At 33.7% G+C, this 19,715-nt stretch overlaps 3 protein-coding genes across 3 annotated transcripts; 2 read left to right on the top strand and 1 right to left on the bottom strand.

Annotated features, from left to right (window-relative positions):
• The first annotated feature begins 2,174 nt into the window (after window positions 1-2,174).
• On the top strand, window positions 2,175-3,021 carry LOC111692309. Its single transcript, XM_023456239.1, has one exon. The coding sequence runs from the start codon at window positions 2,181-2,183 to the stop codon at window positions 2,994-2,996; it is 816 nt and encodes a 271-aa protein (XP_023312007.1). The 5' UTR covers window positions 2,175-2,180; the 3' UTR covers window positions 2,997-3,021.
• Window positions 3,022-4,255: 1,234 nt separating this feature from the next.
• Window positions 4,256-5,455, top strand: LOC111692310. Its single transcript, XM_023456240.1, has one exon. The coding sequence runs from the start codon at window positions 4,256-4,258 to the stop codon at window positions 5,453-5,455; it is 1,200 nt and encodes a 399-aa protein (XP_023312008.1).
• A 2,727-nt stretch (window positions 5,456-8,182) lies between these two features.
• LOC108914811 lies at window positions 8,183-10,325 on the bottom strand. The gene is made up of 2 exons (XM_018720704.2): window positions 10,178-10,325; window positions 8,183-10,115 (listed from the first exon to the last, which is right to left on the bottom strand). The coding sequence occupies exon 2, from the start codon at window positions 9,785-9,787 to the stop codon at window positions 8,183-8,185; it is 1,605 nt and encodes a 534-aa protein (XP_018576220.1). The 5' UTR covers window positions 9,788-10,115; window positions 10,178-10,325.
• Between the last annotated feature and the right edge of the window lie 9,390 nt (window positions 10,326-19,715).

The raw sequence follows: 19,715 nt of genomic DNA, 5'->3' as shown, positions 1-19,715 counted from the left end.
AAGATATATTCCTCTTTATTGTTGTCCAAAGTGTAGAGACCCACTTTTGTAGAATGCTGTTTCAGGCCTTTTATTTTTATTATGGTTTTACTATGATGTAACGAAGGCTCACAAATATAAAAAGGTAATGACTGTGGTGAAGAGGTTAACATGGACTGGGAATAAGGAACTGATCTGCCCCTTAACATATGACGACCAAATTTATCGATAGGCATGCTGACTATTTAAAGGATGGAGATAAAGTGTTCATTTGAGGATGTTGAAGGTTATTTTATAATTTTAGCTTCTCTCATTTCCTCAATTATAAAAAAAATTTCGTTGCCCACAGAGTCATTTCCTGCTAATTGTGAAGCGATTAGGAGACGTAATCTATTTATTAGTTCATTTGGATCATCGTAGTACACATAATCTATTTTATTATCCGTTAAATTTAACAGACCACCTTTTGTATAGTGTTGTAACGAGTGCGTTCTACGCAGTGGTCTAGTGGGTGGGGGCGGCTTTGAGAATGGTTTTGGAATAGAAGCAGTTTTCAATAGTCCCTTCTTTGCTAAATATGGTTTTCTAATTGTCCTGTATTTTTCACCCTGGGAGCCTTGAATTTGTTCTTCAGGATTGAAGTGTCTACGATAAGCATTAGATCTATTTACAATATCCATATAGTCATCCAAATCCGATTGTTTATATCCAGTAGGCTCTTTTTAAAGAGCAACTCGTACAGACCAGGTGTTCCAACATACGTCACTCCATTTACTTTAAAATCTTTTCCAATGATTTCTAAATCGGAGCCTCCAATTTTAAACTTCTCCGTTTCAAGGTCATGTTTCACTCCATACTGACGGTCACTGTCTGTCTCATCTCCTCTAACAGATAAATCTATATATTGTCTGGGAAGAGGATGGTACATCTCTAGGTATTCATTATAAGCTTGTGTGTTTGAAAGATCTTGAAGAAAGACACGACTTTGCTCCACTTTCTGATTCATTAATTCGTCACTGTTTTGTTGATCTGTTTCAGCGGTTTTTTCCGTCTCATACGTATCTTCTAAAAAATTCGGTATATTCATTGGTAAATAGTAGGTGTAGGGATTAACATTGGAACTTTTTGGTGTGGAAGACCTCGATTCAGTTTTTATTTCTGCCGGTTCTTGCTTGACCGTCACATCGGTCTTAATGGTGGACAGTAGTTTTTGTAAAGGTTCCGTTATAGGTTTGTAACTCTTTTCCAACTGAGACTGCGACTGAGCTATATCCGATTTCAAACTTTGATATTTTTGTTTCACTGATTTTCTGGTTTTAACCAACTGCCTTGCTAATTCCTTATTCATGGTTGACATGTTAATGAGCGGCATCGATAATTCCGTGTTTATTTATGATCTACAGAACAATGAAAGCATCAAAGCCTTTTCTGTATCTTCCACTAGACAAAGGATAGCTTTTGTCTATAAGCAAGAACTCAAACCTATCTTTCCAACATTCTCCACAGATATATTTAAATTCTTGGAAAGACATGTCAACGTTGACGTGATCATCGTAAATGTGTTTCAGATTAGTGAGATCTTGTTTGAAAATCACCAAAAAGTTTGCATTATCTCGTATTAGTTGTTTTGGAATCGATGAGTATGTTTGACTTAAATAGAAACAGTCTGTATCTTTATGTCGCCCAAAACAAAAATAATCCCTCATAACACTCTGATTGCTGCATACCACATCGTCGAATATTATAATAGAATTGGGTTTTATTTCACTTGGAGGAACGACATCGTTGCCATCTTGATACTCATAGTATCCAATCTCTTTGATGGGTTCCAGTAGCTGTTTCAGATACTCATATTTCGGTTGGTATAGGGATTTTGAGTAAACGTATACATTTTCAAACCTCAAACCATTTGGGTGCGCCAATAAACTTATTATGACGTTAGTTTTACCAGACCCAGAAACGCCAACAACGAGTCCTCGCTTAGAACAGTCTCCAAAAAGTGGGCCGTGTTTCTTAAACCTACTTAATGAAATATTATCATCGTGATTGGTTACCGGTAGCGAAATGTTCTGTTTCTCGATCCTCATTCTGAAGGAAAATTGTATGTACTGTACGTTAACGTAGTACGTAAAGTATTTATAAGGTATAAAACTATCAATTAAATTCAGTTGTATTGAAGTGTCACGCCAGAGCATATATAAATGCTTGTGCCCAACCTATCCGCAGTTAATCGACAGATAAAGCGAGTAAAGAGAGGTTCTGGGATTCTTAATACGCTTATAAATAAACTTCCGATAGAACTACACATTCCTGGTTACAACTTTTGTGGACCAGGTACCAAGCTTGAAAAAAGGCTTGCTAGGGGTGATACTGGCATTAATCCTTTGGATAACGCATGCCTCGCTCACGACATATCATACAGTGACAGCTCTAATATAGAAGATCGTCATAAGGCAGACCGCATCCTTGAACAACGTGCCTGGGAGAGGGTTAAATCTAAGGACGCCAGTTTCGGGGAAAAGACTGCAGCGTGGGCTGTTGCCAATGCAATGAAAGTCAAAACTAAGCTAGGAATGGGATTACAGAAGAAGAAGAAGAAATTTGTGAAACGTAAACGAGGTCAGGCTCTAAGTTTTAACCAAGCAGTACAAAAAGCTCGACAGGGTATTCGGGGTAAACCATCTAGTAACCTCGGTGAAGTAGTAAAGCAAGCTCTATCATCAATAGGAACGAAAAGGATAACTAGGCCACGAAAGCGGATAATTCCGATTCCCAAAACTGGTGGATTTCTTCCTCTCATTCCTCTATTTGCCGCATTAGGTGCTCTTGGAAGTATAGGCGGTGGAGCTGCTGGAATAGCGAAAGCTGTGAACGATGCGAAAGCCGCAAAGGAAAAAATGGAGGAGGAAAAAAGACATAATCTGGTCATGGAACAGGCTGCTCTTGGAAAAGGCTTATATCTGCGTCCTTATAGGAAAGGAATGGGGCTTTATTTACCATCAAAAAACTCCCAATAAAGCTACCTCGTCGTGCACTGACTAATGTAGATTTAATTAAATTTGCTAAAAAGTTACGTATTCCACATTTCCGAGGAGTGTACATGCAGGATGCCCTACCAGTAAAGATAAGAAGAAACGAATGTGGTATAGTTAATTTGGATATTTCGTCTGGACCAGGCACTCACTGGACGGCATACGTAAAGAAAAACAAGACGATATTATACTTTGATAGTTATGGTAATCTGAGACCTCCGAATGCAGTAACAAAATATTTTTATAGCGATGGTAGCTTAAATACAATCAAATATAATCATGATAAATTCCAACGAGATAATGCAATAAACTGTGGACACCTATGTTTAAAATTTTTATATAATGTATGTAATTGAGGAAAATCTGTTTATTATAAATAAAGTTTTAACTGTTCAACATGTCTCTGACTTTGACTTTATCTGGAAATACGTCTATTTTAAGTGCAGATTATAACCCACCAATATACTTAGATGATGACGCTGAATATGTGGTTGGTCTATCAGATTTTGAAACCTTCAACGTAATTCCAAACATCGATGAAACAAACAATAAGTTTACGTATGGTAATACGACACTAACAATTCCAGTTGGAGCTTATGAAATTACCGATATCAATAATTACCTACAACAACAAATATCAACTGCCAATATTAACATTAGAGCCAATCGAAATACATCAACTGTCAGCATTGATACTAATGTTGACATAGATTTTACAAATAAGAAATCCATAGGACGTCTGTTGGGTTTCAAAAAAAGAATTATTAAAGCTAATACACTGAACGAGTCTGATTTTCCTGTCCAAATAATTAAAGTCAATGCTATATGCATAGATTGTAACATAGCGGCAGGTTCATATTTCAACGAAAAACCTGTTCACATTATTCATCAGTTTTTTCCAACCGTGGGACCAGGATATAAAATAGTGGAATCACCTCTGAACATCTTGTACTTCCCCGTAACCGTTAAGACGATCAACAACTTGACTGTTAAAATACTCGATCAGGACGGAAATCTTATAAATTTTCGCGAGGAAACTATCTCAGTCAGATTAAATCTTCGAAAGCTCTAGAGATGGTAGTTCGCTACAATACAAAATGTTGTCGACCAAATATTACGACGAAACGCAGTTATAAAAGAAGATCCAAAAACCAATCAGCCGTTAGTCCGAAGAAGAACGTTATTAAAGTAACACCGGAAAACAAGAGATTCCTGAAGTCTCTCGGTTTTGAAGTTCTCATATAATGGATATACTAGATGTTATGCAGCAACCTCTCATCGACAATTCCATCGTCGACTTGGAGTATCACAATTACCAACCTTTCGTGACCTCTAAATTGGGCTACAATGATGAAGTAAGGATATCACTTCAGGAATTGGACATCTATACTTTACCTTGTGAAAGTATGCTATACTTGGAAGGAAATTTGACTACAGAGGATGGAAAATCGGTTACCAAATTAAAACTTATAAATAACGCTTTCAGTTTCCTCTTCAGGGAAATTCGATATGAAATGAATGGAGTAATCATCGATTCCGTTAGAAACGTAGGACTAACGTCAACGTTGAAGGGGTATCTATCGTACAATGAAAGCGAGAGCGTTAAACTTCAGAATTCTGGATGGTTTCCCAAACAAAGCACACTCGAAGGCGACAAGTTTAATGTATGCATTCCTCTTAAAATGCTACTGGGCTTTTTCGAAGACTATAGAAAAATTATACTAAATATGAAGCAGGAACTGGTTCTGATTCGAAGTAGCAATGATCTAGATGCAGTAACGGCTATCGATGAGACTGAAAAACCTAAAATTAACATTGAAAAAATCTATTGGAGAGTACCTCACGTTTCCGTAGGAATCCCCCAACAACTGGCCCTGACTAAAATTTTAGATAAAAATGTGGAGATATTGGTTCCATTTAGAAGTTGGGAACTTGTAGAGTACCCTTCCCTTTCACAAACTACAAGACACACTTGGCCCGTGAAAACCACCACCAAGTTGGAGACGCCTCGTCATATTGTTGTTGCCTTTCAGACAGATAAGAAAAATAAGGTCACCTCAAATATGAGCAAATTTGAGGACTGTGGTCTTACAAATATAAGAGTATTTTTAAATTCGGAAAGATATCCATATCACGACCTATTCCTTGACTTTAACAACAACAAATTCGCCACATTATACGAAATGTTTGCCAGCTTCCGAAAATCGTTTTATGAATTAGAAAACGAGCGCATATTTACACCAAAAGAGTTTAAATCCATTGCTCCAGTCACTCATATTGATTGCTCCCATCAAAAAGAAACCATTCAATCAGGAGCTGTCATTTTACGAATAGAATGGGAAATGTCAAGTAATGTTCCAAGTGAGACCACAGCATACTGTTTAATTTTACATGATCGTTTGTTCCGATATAACCCCTTAACGAAAATTGTCGGACAGGTCTAAGCTATATAATTAATGCCACTAATTTTGGAACAAAATAAGTTTATTCTGAGAGAATTGGCGGCTTACAATGGCACCAAAACGGCTCACTATATTTTTAAACCGCCATTTTCTAGACAGCTTCTGTCGACTGATTTAGAAAAGCAAGTCACATGGTTGACAAATAATTATCACTGTATAGATTGGAACGAAGGACATGTACCGTTTCACAATTTTACCAATATTATCCGAGAACATTGTCTATGTGAAGGGACGGGAGAAAGCCACATATATATTAGAGAATATTCATCAACTCCGGTATACGAGTTGGAAGAACATCCATCACTTCAACTTGCAGAGCCCCGATGTTTTTATCATAAGAAATCAAAATGTATGTGTTCATTAACGAATGTATATTACCTTTATGAAAACTTTTATATTTCCTAAATTTTTCTAAAATAAAAAACGATAAATGTATCTTTTATTAAAAAATTAATACATCGGAAATATGCTCATCGTTACTTATTTTATGAAGGTAGACTACATAAACTAGTTTTAACTTGTAACATTCTTAAAGTATGTGACGATTATTACATTTGAATTAAAGCTACAAAAATACATTTCAAGATAACTGCAAAAACATTAAAGCGTTGAATAATGCCCATATGGTAAAGTATCCGTGCTATCTTCTTTCAAAATTCTTTTGTCATCAAATGGGCTTAAAGCAAGTTTAATTTGTTTCACCGAATAAATTTCATGTAAATAAGATCTAATTAATCTCTGAGTTCTATAGACCTCCTTAAAGTCTTTTAAACATGTCAAGTAGTCTTCAAATTGAATATGCTTCTTTACAATATTTTTTTTAATCCTACAGATTTCTCCACATTTAATGCTATACATTTTTGATCGCAAGCCAACGAATTCAGTCATAATGGTACCATTATTTTCGTCCTTCATTAAACCAACCACTTTTTTATTTTTTTGTTCAATCGAATAGACATTATTTTGTTTATAGTCACTTGTATCGAATTTTTCAGAATTTTCCTTAATAATTGAATAAAAATCATCACAATGTACATCATATATCAAACTATCCGTGTCGGTATATAGTAATTTACAGTTTTCTATATTAAATTTTCTTAACATAAAGTTGTAGTGAAAGTCGTACACGCATGTTTTAGAAATGTCCAGAATGCACATACCTACGTACAGAGGCTTATTGAATACTATTTCAGTTTTATTAAGTTCTACCGCTACCAAATTTTCATCAAAAATCGAACTACTATGAAAAGTGGGACTCGATATATAATTCTTAGCCCCGTATCTTCCTTCCCAATTTGAAAATAATTTAACAATGCGATGCTTCCGAATATTTTCCATTGTTTTACCGAACACAGCATTTAAAATCAACTTGAACAAATTCTTTTCAAATTCATTAGCTGCTTTTGCTCTAAGCGATGTATTTAAGTCTACATACTCCTTTAACCAAGCAGATTGTTTAAACTGAAGAATTTTATGAATTTTTTTTATATGTAAGCCACAATCGAGGCACTGTTTCAAATTTCTATAGTGCATTATATAATGTTCCTTATCAAATAAAGTTGTCATTAATTTTGGTAATTTTGAATTTGGTGGAATTCTATGTTCGGGGCATAAAGGTAAGTCTCTATGCAAATCGTGAAGATTATTTGGATAACCTAAATCAACCTCCAATATGTAACCAATATTTGACTCATCAGCTACTAAACGTACATCAAAATTTTCAACGTCTTCAACCCATTGAAATTCCCCATATGGTAAATATTGCGACATTGCCCAAGCATAAAGTCCATTTACATCAAAATATAGTAAATAATTAGAAGGATTGTTTGGATCGTAGTTAGGCATATATTTATTGTTAGCTTTTGCATATCTATTACAACATTGACTTACTCCCCCACGAATTGCTCTTTCTAAAAACAATAACATGTCGACGTCTTGCAAGTATTCTAATTTAATATTTGTATGTTTCAACATACAGTCCCAAGTATATCCCGGAAGCGTATAGTAATGAGCGGGATCTAATCCATACGTATTTAGACATCTTTCTCGAAAATTTTCAAAAATATCTGCTAATAGCAAAACGTCAGTTTTTAAATATAATTGAGTATACTCTTGAAGATTACCAATTTTAAAAACACTCCACACCTTTTGAGCGTGATTGTAGTCATCTTCTGAAATATCTTCATCATTTAACTTGTTATAAAAATCAGTCGAACTAGGAAGTGATGTTTCTTTCAAAACTTGCATGGAATTTATGTAATCATATGGAAATGTTCCCTTTCGAGTAATTAAGTTAAAAGATTCACCATTTAAATGGGAAAATTCAGTTTTTAATATTTTTAAATCTTCTTTCCGTAAAATAGATGCTAATTTATCTAACGATGATGTTAGAAATCTAAATGAATCTATAAACCTAAATTTTATCGAAGAATTTGGAATATGTTTGGTAAACGACTTTATTCTTCGCCAACAGCGTTATACGACCAGGACATAGCTGAGCTACATCTTTAATCATCACGTGACTGTCATACCCCGTCAAATTGTGAAAAACTACGGGAACAATGAAGGTGTTTTTATAATTTAAGTTGCATTTGGAGTGACACCAGCCCCTAAATTTGCCGTTTAGATGTGAGTGGTCACGAACGGGTTTATCTTCTTCATTAAACGGTTTCGTACATATATGACAACAAGTTGTTTTTTAAATTGATTTTAAGCTTCTATGGGAACTACCAAATTTAATTTTTCATCCACAAATTTACCAATATTTTCTAGTTCCCTTACAAACCACTGCACGCAGTCTAATCCTACATAACTTTTATAGTGAGACAGACTTTTATCATAACTACAATTGAAATAATAACCCACGGCAAATGCTTCATGCTTTTGATATCTCTCCGTTTTACTACCGCTAATATCATCAAACGGTTTTAGTAAAGTTTCAAATTCGCAATAAACAATGAAAGGAGCAGGTTCCTTATATTTAAAATTTTTGAAAAATAAATATTTGTCTTCTGGGAACGAAATTTTACATGTATTAACTCGCGCACATTCCACTTCATGTTTATCTAACTGTGCTTGATGTCGAAAGTAATTTAAACATCTATCACAAATAAATATTGCATGGCCATTTCCTGTAAGCTGATTCGAAAGCAATCTCGAAAGATATTTAATCCAGGTAAAATGAAATTTGATTTCAAAATTTTTTTGATTTTTCGCATAATTAACGTCATTATCTGAGTAATATTTGTTTTGAATCATAAGCAAATTTACATGCGTCGGTAATTTTTCCTTTGAAATGTACGCGGGAACAACGGAATAAATTTTCCCATTTAATTTTAATATGTAAACATTAATGGAAATATTATTTAATTTTTCAAATTTCGGTATTTGTTCTATGGTCACAGGAAAATTTATTCCTGTAAAATTCAATACAGTATGAAAGTCGGGATATGAACTAATACGATCCGGATTTTTTTGTGCGGGATGCAGACAACTTACAACAGCATAGGCAAAACAGAACTGATCGGTATTTTTGATATTTATCACGGCTCTTTTCAATTTAATTTCTTGCGGAAGTTCAATATATGATGTACCTCCATTAGAAAATTCATATTTATTAATGTTAATTTCTAGGCTTTCAATGCGGTTGAGTGCCCAGCCACTTTGCCCCTCATGAAATTCCGTTAACTTGTTCATTATTTTGTCACTAATATTATCTCGATACCATTGCCACAAATCCGTACCTAAATCAATTAAATTATTTTTCGTATTAAAATATTTAAATTGTCTAACTTGCTTATCCTCATCAACACTTTCTTTAATAAATTCACAACACAACACCGCATTGACTTTAACTGTTGGATCCTTTTTTAATTCATTTAAAATTCTGGGTTTAAATAAAAAAAATGAATCCTTTAAAAATTCCAATGGATCGGTATGAAGAATATTTATTACTAAACCGCTTCGAATTCTACTTGAAAATGCAGATTTTCCATCTTCCCACCGAATTCGTTGGCTTCGTTTTGGTGTTAATTTTAATTTTTTATTTTCAGATAAACCACCGCCCAGATAAATATTATCAAGAGATCTTAACAACTGTCTGTATTTTCTCAAATGACCAATGTTTGTTTGAAGTTTAGTTTTAAGTGATATATTACTTTCAACGTTTAAAAGAGCATTATTCATCGACCTAATATTCTCGTTACAATATGATATATATTTTAACAAAGTTTCATTTTTCACATTTTTTGAACGACTTAAATTTAAAAAAATTTTTCCAACAATTTTTACTATATCGTCACTTAAATTATCCATATTTATCACCTTAAATTATATATTTTTAAGGAATTCTATGGCAACAGTTTTTGAAAAATTTAATGTATCATTGCTTTTCTCACCGTGGCTGACTATGCTGTATCGGTTATCTTCAAATTCATCTAAATGATCTCCTATTTCTCCCATGAGTCGATTGGGTAGGAACACCTGATACTCATCCAACTCTGCTACCAAGCTTTCCCCATACTTTGTTGTCACTTTTTTAATTTTAGAGATTGAATATTTTCTTCCAATCTCCAAATCTTTTATCGACTTTGTTGGTTTGAAAGCTAAAAGTGACCGTTCATTTAGTTTTGTAAGATCCATTCTAGGAATAAATAAATAAAATGTTTAGTAACTAGATTGAAGATAAAAGGATTATAGACTTACCTGTTGTTGTATGGAAATTGGTGAGACTGATGAAGTAATGCCACTAATATTGTCGAGTCTGCTTTTATATGATAATACTGAGTGAAAGGGAAGCGGAATTACTTCAACGAGGTTGCATTTGTTGGCGCGCATACATTAAAAAAATTAAAAGAGGTCAATTGTTAATATCTGCTTACTAGATTATTAATTTTCTATAAATGTCCTTCATACATACAGTTATTGTTACAAAATCATATACGTGTATAAATGCAACTGTATCTAAGAACATTTTTAGTCCTCGTTTTTCATAGAACACCTCTCTCTTTAGTGATTATATTTAGTTATTTAGTCAGAGTGGGAATTACTAATGTTCGAAGATATTGTTATATAAACAGACATAACACCAGCAAAGTTAAAGAATATGAAAATGTGTTATTCCATAGAAGATCAATTAAGTGCCGAAGGTAATTGTAGTTGAGTAAGGGTGTGTAAATTGAATGTGAGTATTTTGTTTTAGATCGCTGTGTAGTATCACCAAGATTTAAATTTTTACCAACACGATCAGAGCAGAATGTGATGACCGTGTCCAACATACAGTTCAATGAAGACGACGAATGTTATGGATCGGACATAATTTAATCCTATCGGACGTACTTAAGGACCTTGGATGACAGTTTCATGGATTCATATTGCAGTTCTGATTTTGTGCCATGTAATCAAGTATATTTATTATGGAGTCCAATGAATGTGATACCAGATATATCATTATGTTTAAAATGTAAAAATTATTTATTAGAAGTTAATTTCTATAATGATTGGTTAAATACCCTATTGCAAGGTTATCAGTATTGTTATAAGGAACCAGTAGCGTATATAGATTTAATTCTTAATCATACGCTTGGTCACATTCATTGTGACAACTGTGGTTTTGACACTGTAGAAACAGAATGCAACATTGATGATGATACTTTTGATAATTTATTACACATGAAACGCATTGGCACTTTTGTAATTTATAAATAAATTTTATATATTTAATAATTATTATATTTTTTTAAACCGTAGCTCTCCCAGTTAGATTGAAGATCTTGGTTTAAACCTAAATTACAACACGCTTTTTCTTAAGAATTCTTCATAAATTGAAATTTTCCTAAAAGTAAACAAGTTACTTTTTTTAATTAACATGAAATATTAATTATCTGAGTAATGTCGGATAGTTTCCACTCCTTTTTCTTTGCTTTAATAGTTTAAGAAGAGGTTAAGCACAATTATGTTATAAACATTAAATCATCCTAAAATGTATGTAAAATGTTATGCCATTGTACTTTAAATTGGAGATAATAAATATTATTATTATATTATTTGCTCAATTAGATTTCCGTACAAATAGAAACCTTTATAATATATTGGATAATTATCTTAAAAATATTTATCTAAATATTATCCTAATTTTTCATGATCATTGTATATTAAATTAGTTAAAATATAACTCACGAGAATCGCGACTGCGACTATGCTATAATATGTCATTGGGAAACAAGATGTTAAACAGAACTATATAATAAATATTAAATCATACTGAAAATATCAGTGCTCAAATAAATTATTATTGAATAAATAAGAAATCTTTAAAAAACATTGATATACTCACTTTGTTTCAATAACAGACGAGATTCTATTTCTACAATAATTATTGTCTAAATAACATAGATCTTTTCATTGTCACTGTATATTACGGTAGTTGACGAAAACACTGTACATTAACTGTTGTACTTTTACTTACAAAGACACTGTAACTGTTATACTTTGATTAAAGTCAAAATTTCTCGTTTATATATAGAAACAATTTTCTGTTTATATATATGCAAACTTAAAAACATTTTTTTGAAAGTCAAACGTGCTGTACTCGAATAGCCTCATTGCATCAGCAAATTATACTCAGTTATTTATTATTATTGCCTAATTTGTATGTAGAAACAGTAATGGACATCTTTAGAAAAATATAATATGTTGCACTTAATTAAATGAGAACGTGAGGCCACAGTGAAGTGAATGGCTTACCGTCGACCTCGGCGAGTTTAGACGGCCGATCTCGGTTATTGCAGTTATTTGCGACCTTGCCTATGCATTCGATGCATTTTGCTAGTACAGGGTAACCCAAATAATATTAATCACTTACCGGTGGTCCTATTTTCGGCTATTTTAAACCACAAATACCCTTTTAGACATCATCTTCAACATCAAGAAGACCCCCCTGGCGCGCGTCTGCCGGGACAGTATTTCCTACCCGAAATTATGCAAATTGAGCCAGAATGAACTGTGGGCTATTGATGGCCTTATTTTCGACTATTTTAAACCACGAATATCTTTTTGGACGTCAACTTCAAAATCAAGAAGACCCTTCCAGAGCCCGTCTACCGGGACATCCATTTTCAACCCAAAATTATGCAAATTGAGTTTGAATCGGCATAGTTTATCTACTTAAGTGCCATCTATGACATGGATGGTATCACCTATGATCTGCTTTAAGAGGATATGAATGTACGATAAGGATTATCGAACGCGCCATCAGAAAGATACATAAGGAAAGTAAAAAAAAAGTATTTCTGGTAACAACCTATCTCCCTTACATACAAGAAAGTACTGACAAGATATGTCGCATCTTAAAGAAACACATTATTCAGTCCATCAACAATACCTCAAGGAAAATAAGGACAACCTTTCCAAAGACAAGCTGCAGGAACGATCTACTTCAAGGCCTCGATGTGTACGGGCTGGTCCATTTTCGATGGGAATTCAGGGTATCTCAGAAACTACTAAATGCATAAGAAATCTGACTGGACTGTCAAATCAGAAATTTGCTATCTTCATTTGTTACAGGGCGTTTCTTGTGATTGTGAAATTTTTGAACATGACTGTATCTCAGCTATTAAATAAGTTAGAGTTAAAGTGAAAAGTGCTTAAGATTATTTCTTGGGCTTATTTTTAGATTTAGATTTGAAATCGTAGCTGGCCACGGCCTAAAAAAATTAAGATTCGTTGTGCTTTTTAGCAATATATCACATGCTATAGTTATTTTTACAAATGTAGGAGACACGGCGTGTTTTATATATAAATTAGATCCTTTATAAGTATAAAACATTATTGCAACTCATAAAATGGAGTCATATTCAAACACGGAAATGGCAGATATGCACTTTATGTACGGCCGTGCGGCTGGAAATGCATCAGAAGCGAGGCGTCTGTATGCGGCAGCATACCCGAATAGAAGACTTCCTTCTCGACAGGTATTTCAAGTGCATATCTGCCATTTCCGAGTTTGTATATGACTCCATTTTATGAGTTCCAATAATGTTGTATACTTAAATTTTCCACTCACCACTTTTACCAATTAAACACTGCAAAGCTCAATTGACAGTTTATCAATAACTTAAATTGTTAAGCGTTTTGGCAACGTCAGTCTTTTATTTGCCATGGTAAACAGATTTTTGTAATTTTTTACCTAATAACTTAAATAGCAGAGTAATTTTCAAACTCAATTTACTCGAAAACCATTGGGAATATCGATTTGGACAAAGATAATATTTTTTACGTAAAATTGTTAAGATTTTATAAATCTGTAGAGAAAATTGTAAAAAAATTGAAATAAAAAAATTACGGGCCGAAAACCGCCTTCACCAACCTAAATGGGATGCATATGATTTGCATGTCGAAAAACGTAAAAAATTATGTAAGACCCATAAATTTTTTTCTATTTATTTGCGACCGTTTTGTCAATAACAGAAAAAAAACCAGTTTTGTTTTAGCCCTTTTAAGGGCATATAACTTCCTAAGGGTGCGTTTTAGGGCACATCTTAATAGGAACTTCTTGGCTTATTTTAATGAATTATAAACGTAGCAGAAGTTTGGAAACCTATTTTAGAAACACCCTGTATGTTTTTGGTCTGAGTTGCCTGAAGGGTCCATGATTAATTAAATTATCCGCCAATTTCTTAAACATTTTTTGATTCGGCTGCCTTCTGTCAAGGTATATGTCAAAATATAAATTGGAGACAGCACACTGTTTGCATTTACCAACATATAACATTCCAAAATATTAAACTTTTCAAAATATTAAAAATTATTACTATTAAATTATAAATACTAAACAATAGATGCTAACTAACAGTTCTGACAACTGTCATTATTATTTACCTTTCATTTTATGTCATTATTTGTCAAAGCCATCTTCCCTTAATCAGCACAAAATCTAGCAGTGATAAACAGATAAATAATAGTTGATACAAAAAGAAAGAGGTACTTAATGGACAATGGATAAACTAATATCTAATTAGGTAATGCATATCCATCCACGAAATAATGTTATTACATATTATGTTATTATTTATTAAACAATGTTATGGTTCCTACATGTATGTATTATTATTAGAAATAATCTTGAGCAGTTTTCACTTTAACTTTAACTTAATCGAGCTCTAAAACGTGGTGTTAGATTTCTCAAGTCTTTAGTAGTTTCTGAGATACCCTGAATTCCCACCGAAAATGGATCAGCCAGTACATACATTGGACAAACGGAAAGACTCATCAGTACAAGGTTAAAGGAGCACATGAAGAATAACAAACTAGAAAAATTAGCAGTTGCGCCGTACAAGGTAGATACAGGACAAGCGATAGACTTAGATAATATCAGAATTCTGTCGAGATAGAAAATTTTGGGTAAAACTTTACAAGAAGGCAATAGAAATCTAGAAGAATCGATATCATTTCAATCGAAGTGAGAGGTTAGAATTATCTGGAACTTAGAAACGATTACCATAAGCCTTTCAGCGGAACGCCATGAAGTAGTGCGTATAGCGAATTTAAAGGCAGCCGGAGGCGAAGAGAGCGATGTCTCTCGAAGCGTTAAAAAGTCTAAACCAACGACGTGGCAATCCGTCCGAAAACCATTGATAACTGCAACGGAAACTTACAAACCATGCTATGTTCTTTTAGACATTTATACTTACCAGTTCTGGATTCTATAATTCCAACTGATAATGCTTCCTCCTTGCATAATACAGCTGACAATGTATTTTGGGTTCCTGCATCTATCAATTCTGGAAGACCATCATATACGTATACAGCGTTCTCTCCACAAGTAATATTTAATTGTGACAAATTAACCTGAAACAATTTATAAAGGTATTTAATTTAAAAACATAACACCCTGTCTATTCTATTCTAGTAATATATTATACTCAAATAAATCAAGATATATAAAGGTGTATAGTAATTAAAATTTAAAAAAAAAAAACAGAATTAAGATCAATACTGTAGAATGTACCTTCTGAAATACCAAAAAATATTATTTGTTCTACCTCATGACTGCGAGAAATGAGGGGAAATGGTTGGTAAGAAATTGTCTTTGAAAACATATCGAACGAAAACGAACGTTTTTGCAATTGTAGAAAAATGTCTTGTTTTCCTCAAAAAATATGTTCATATGTTCAATATGTTCATTATATTTTTTAAATTTTTTAAATGATAAAGAAATTAGTAAATTAGAATTTAAAGGGTACGGGTGGGTCATCAATTACAATTTAATAATTTTATCTAGAACAAATGAATGATACCTGCAGGGTGTAACTTAAAGTGGGGGTAAGTTTTTTAGTACGTGCTCTTCTGAACACGCATCTGAAATTATTTTTTTAAGCGAATAAAGAAGTTATAATTAGTTTTTTACAACGCATTTTAATTCTTGTGTACGCCGCCACTGAGCGACGTAAACCGGGGCACCCGAAATTTGCGTATGAAGTTGTATCAGTGCACCTATCAACGTTGCCAACTGTTTTTAAATCAAACTACGTTGGCTGTGACAATGAAAAATAATTTTGTAAAACAGATCGCATTTGTATAACTTAGCATATTCTTATTTTAAAGTTACCATATTTATTTGATATCATCGAAATCATAATTGATATATTCGAAACCCTCAACATTAAAAACAAAACATTCTATCTTTTTTTAATTGCCAATGTTGCGAGACAACTACTCCGCGGACTATATGCCCCGACCGGCATTGAATTATACTCGCAACACCTAAAGCAACAGCTAGGATCGTTCGTTAGTTTATCCCACCAGGCACAGACCGGTTTCGGCCTTATTAGTCCTCATCAGTGTGTCATAGGTGAGACAACCAACGAACGATCCAGCCGTTATGCGGCCGTATCCTCATTACAAGGAGGTACATTGTACGCGGAGCGCAAATGGCTCCATCTGTCATGCAGACTTCCAACTGTGCCATTCAAATGGCTACAGTAGGAAGCGATCTGCTATATTACTGTGGGCGGCAGTCGTGCTGGATCGTTCGTCGGTTGTCTCACCTGATGAGGACTAATAAGTCCGAAACCGGTCTGTGCCTGGTAGGTTAAACTGACGAATGATCCTAGCTGTTACACTAGGTGTTTCGAGCATAATTCAATGCCGGTCTGGGCATATAGCCCGCGGAGTAGTTGTTTCTCGCAACATTGGTAATTAAAAACATTGTGTTTCGCCCTCTGTGGGTGGCAGTCATGCGATAAAGTATCTGGCAATATAGCAGATCGCTTCCTACTGTAGCCATTCGAATGGCACAGTTGGGAGTCTGCATGACAGATGGAGCCATTTGCGCTCCGCGTACAAAACATTCTATCGTTTCTAAAAAAGGCAAACATTTTTACATGATTTATTAAATATTAACTAGTATTGGTACAGAGATACGTTACTAATTGTATTTCAGTAGCGGCTCGTCAGGTGACGCAAGTGACGCACCGCTTCACCTAAAATTTCCGTTTGGTTGTGCAATTTAAAATTATTTATATTATAATTTTATATAAATTTTATAATTTAGGTATAATTCTATATTGAAAATGTATTGTGTTTGTTTGTTTAATACGCAGAAATAAACAGAATAGTTGCACATTAAACGCCTTCTAAAAAACATTGCCTTCGTTGAGCGCGAACATTAACCTCGGACCATACAACGTATAGTATACGCAAGTGACGCAGACTGAAGTTAGTTTGTATTCTGCTTCTCTTCGTAGCGTTGTCTACGACGGTTGTCATGGCAACGAGGCGGCCAATACGTGATTAAATTACGGCGTGGAGGAACGAGTGACGCAGAAATAGAAGCAGCATCCAGCCTAGCATCGCCCATCGCCTACCTGCGCCTGCCTCACCTGCCTGCCAGTGCCTTTCATAGTTTATACAATGCGCGTCGCCCAATGCACGATTATAACGGTTCTTTGTTAATATTTGTTTTGTATAATAATTGTAGAAATGTTTCCTATGCATGATCCAGTTTGTATTTTATTGGAAACGCCATTTTCCAGATGGAAAATTGAGGACAAAAAGGATTTTTTAAATTGCGAGAGATCTGTGCCTTATTCTCTCGACATGGAAAAAAGGGGAAGTCAAACGACATCGTGTACGTTCGAAAGTTTCAGAATTTATGGTATTCGGAGTATAAGTGGTTGTGTGGAAGTGTTCATTTAAAAAAACTTTTCTATATGCCGTATTTAATTGTGGGTGTAAAGTCGGGCGTGTGGAATAAGAAGGAATTTAATAATTTTGGGAACATCGCGCGAGGTAATCGTAACCACAAAGCTTCTTTGGAACATACATGTACGGTGCGCGTTAATGTTCGCAGAAGTCCACAAGCCGAACTAATATTTCTATTTTTTATAAAATCTAAATGAAAATCCTTCTCACGAACGTCAGTTTTTCGGTAATATTGCAAATGCAACTAACAATTTCCAGACTCATTTAAAGCCGTTTGAACTTGAAAATTCGAAAATTTTCGCCAGGGGCGCTTTTTTAGTCAATCAAGGAATATACTTCACCTGTTCTATTCTATCTATCTACTAAATTACTGTGTCAAAAAATTTCAAATTGTGTCCAGTGCTTTATTGCAAAGTTTTCTTCATCAAGGCGTATATCGCTCGATTGTAAAATAATGTCTACTCGGAATAAAATCGAATTACAATCATTAATCAAGGAAACAATTGGGGAATTATTTTCAAACGAACAGTTTATGGCCAAACTAATAAAAACTATCGGCGATAAGCTTGAACAAAAACTCTTAAACATTCAGACGATAGTAGACGAGCAAAATAGAAAAATAAAAGACTGGGAAAAAACTCGATGGTCTGAATCAGCGTGGAAACAATGTAAACAATGTATGCGTTTATGAAATTCCCGAAGAAAGTGAAGAAAACACAGACGTGAAGTTAAGCAGCCACATTATTAGGTTAATTAATACCAACACCGGGTTAAATATGAGTGAAGCTGACATTGTTACATCACACCGAATAGGCAACATAGGAAACAATAATAAAGCTAGGCCGGTGATAGTTAAGTTTGAGGGACACGATAAAAGGGAGGCTTTACTAAAAAATTTTTGGTTCTGACCTACCTGAAATAGATTTCATACATAAACTTTGTTGTATTTTTTTTTGTAATTTTTTTATAATTAGTGTGTATATTATTTAATATTTTTTATACATACTTCTTAATTACTTTTTGTATTTATATTAGTAATAGTTAGGCAGTAATTTGTATGTTGGAGTTGTTAGATGACTTGGGGGAGTATGACCAGGATAAGACGGTTGTATGTGATACTGTAGCGGAAAAAGTAGGCGCCATTGAGGGTAAGCAATATTTTAACGTTTTTCATTTTAATATAAGAAGCTTAAAGAAAAACTATGATCAGCTTTTGTTATATATTCAATCATTTGACATAGATAATATTGATATAATTATTTTGTTGGAAACATGGAGGTTGGAGGATGTAGAAGATTTTAAAATACCTTGTTTTGTCGACTATTATAATAACTTAATAACTGATTATAACCAAAATAATGGTGTAATCGTGATTGTTAAAAGTTATATCTATTGCATCTCTGGTATTGTGCAGTTTTCTCAGATGAATTTAATCGAGACCTCCTATACATTAAATAGTACTAATTTTATTTTGACAGCCTCGTATAGGCCACCTAAATCAGACCTAAGTATGTATATAACAGAATTACAACTATATTATGCTAGTCAAAAAAAAATGTGACGTTAAATTTTTCATAGGAGACATTAATATTGACATCTTAAACACCATCTTAGTTCGCAGGTAAACAGTTACATTAGTATCATGGCAGAGCTGGGCTTATTCCCATATATTATCAATAAACCAACTCGAGTCACAGAGGAATATATTTATTGGAACTGCAAATAAAGTAGTATTATCGAAATTAGATTTTCAAACATATATATTCAAAACTAACTTAACTGACCATTATACAATTTTATTATCTGTAAATATGAAAAGTCAAATAAAAAAAGCTCATAGAAATACGTGTCATCAAGAATTAAAATCATTAAACTATAAAAAATTTGAGGATTTTATAAAAGAAGAAAAGTGGGAAAAAGTTTATGGGCAAAATAATATATACAGGGATGGCCAGAAGTACGGAATAAAATTCATATCTTTTGAATGAGTCAATTTTTTTTTGAAACGCCGAAACACGTTAACTGATTTTGATTTTTTCCC

Source organism: Anoplophora glabripennis, unplaced genomic scaffold, assembly GCF_000390285.2.
Source record: "Anoplophora glabripennis isolate ALB-LARVAE unplaced genomic scaffold, Agla_2.0 scaffold1285, whole genome shotgun sequence".
Taxonomy (NCBI): Eukaryota; Metazoa; Arthropoda; class Insecta; order Coleoptera; family Cerambycidae; genus Anoplophora; species Anoplophora glabripennis.
This window is presented reverse-complemented; position numbering and strand designations above follow the sequence as displayed.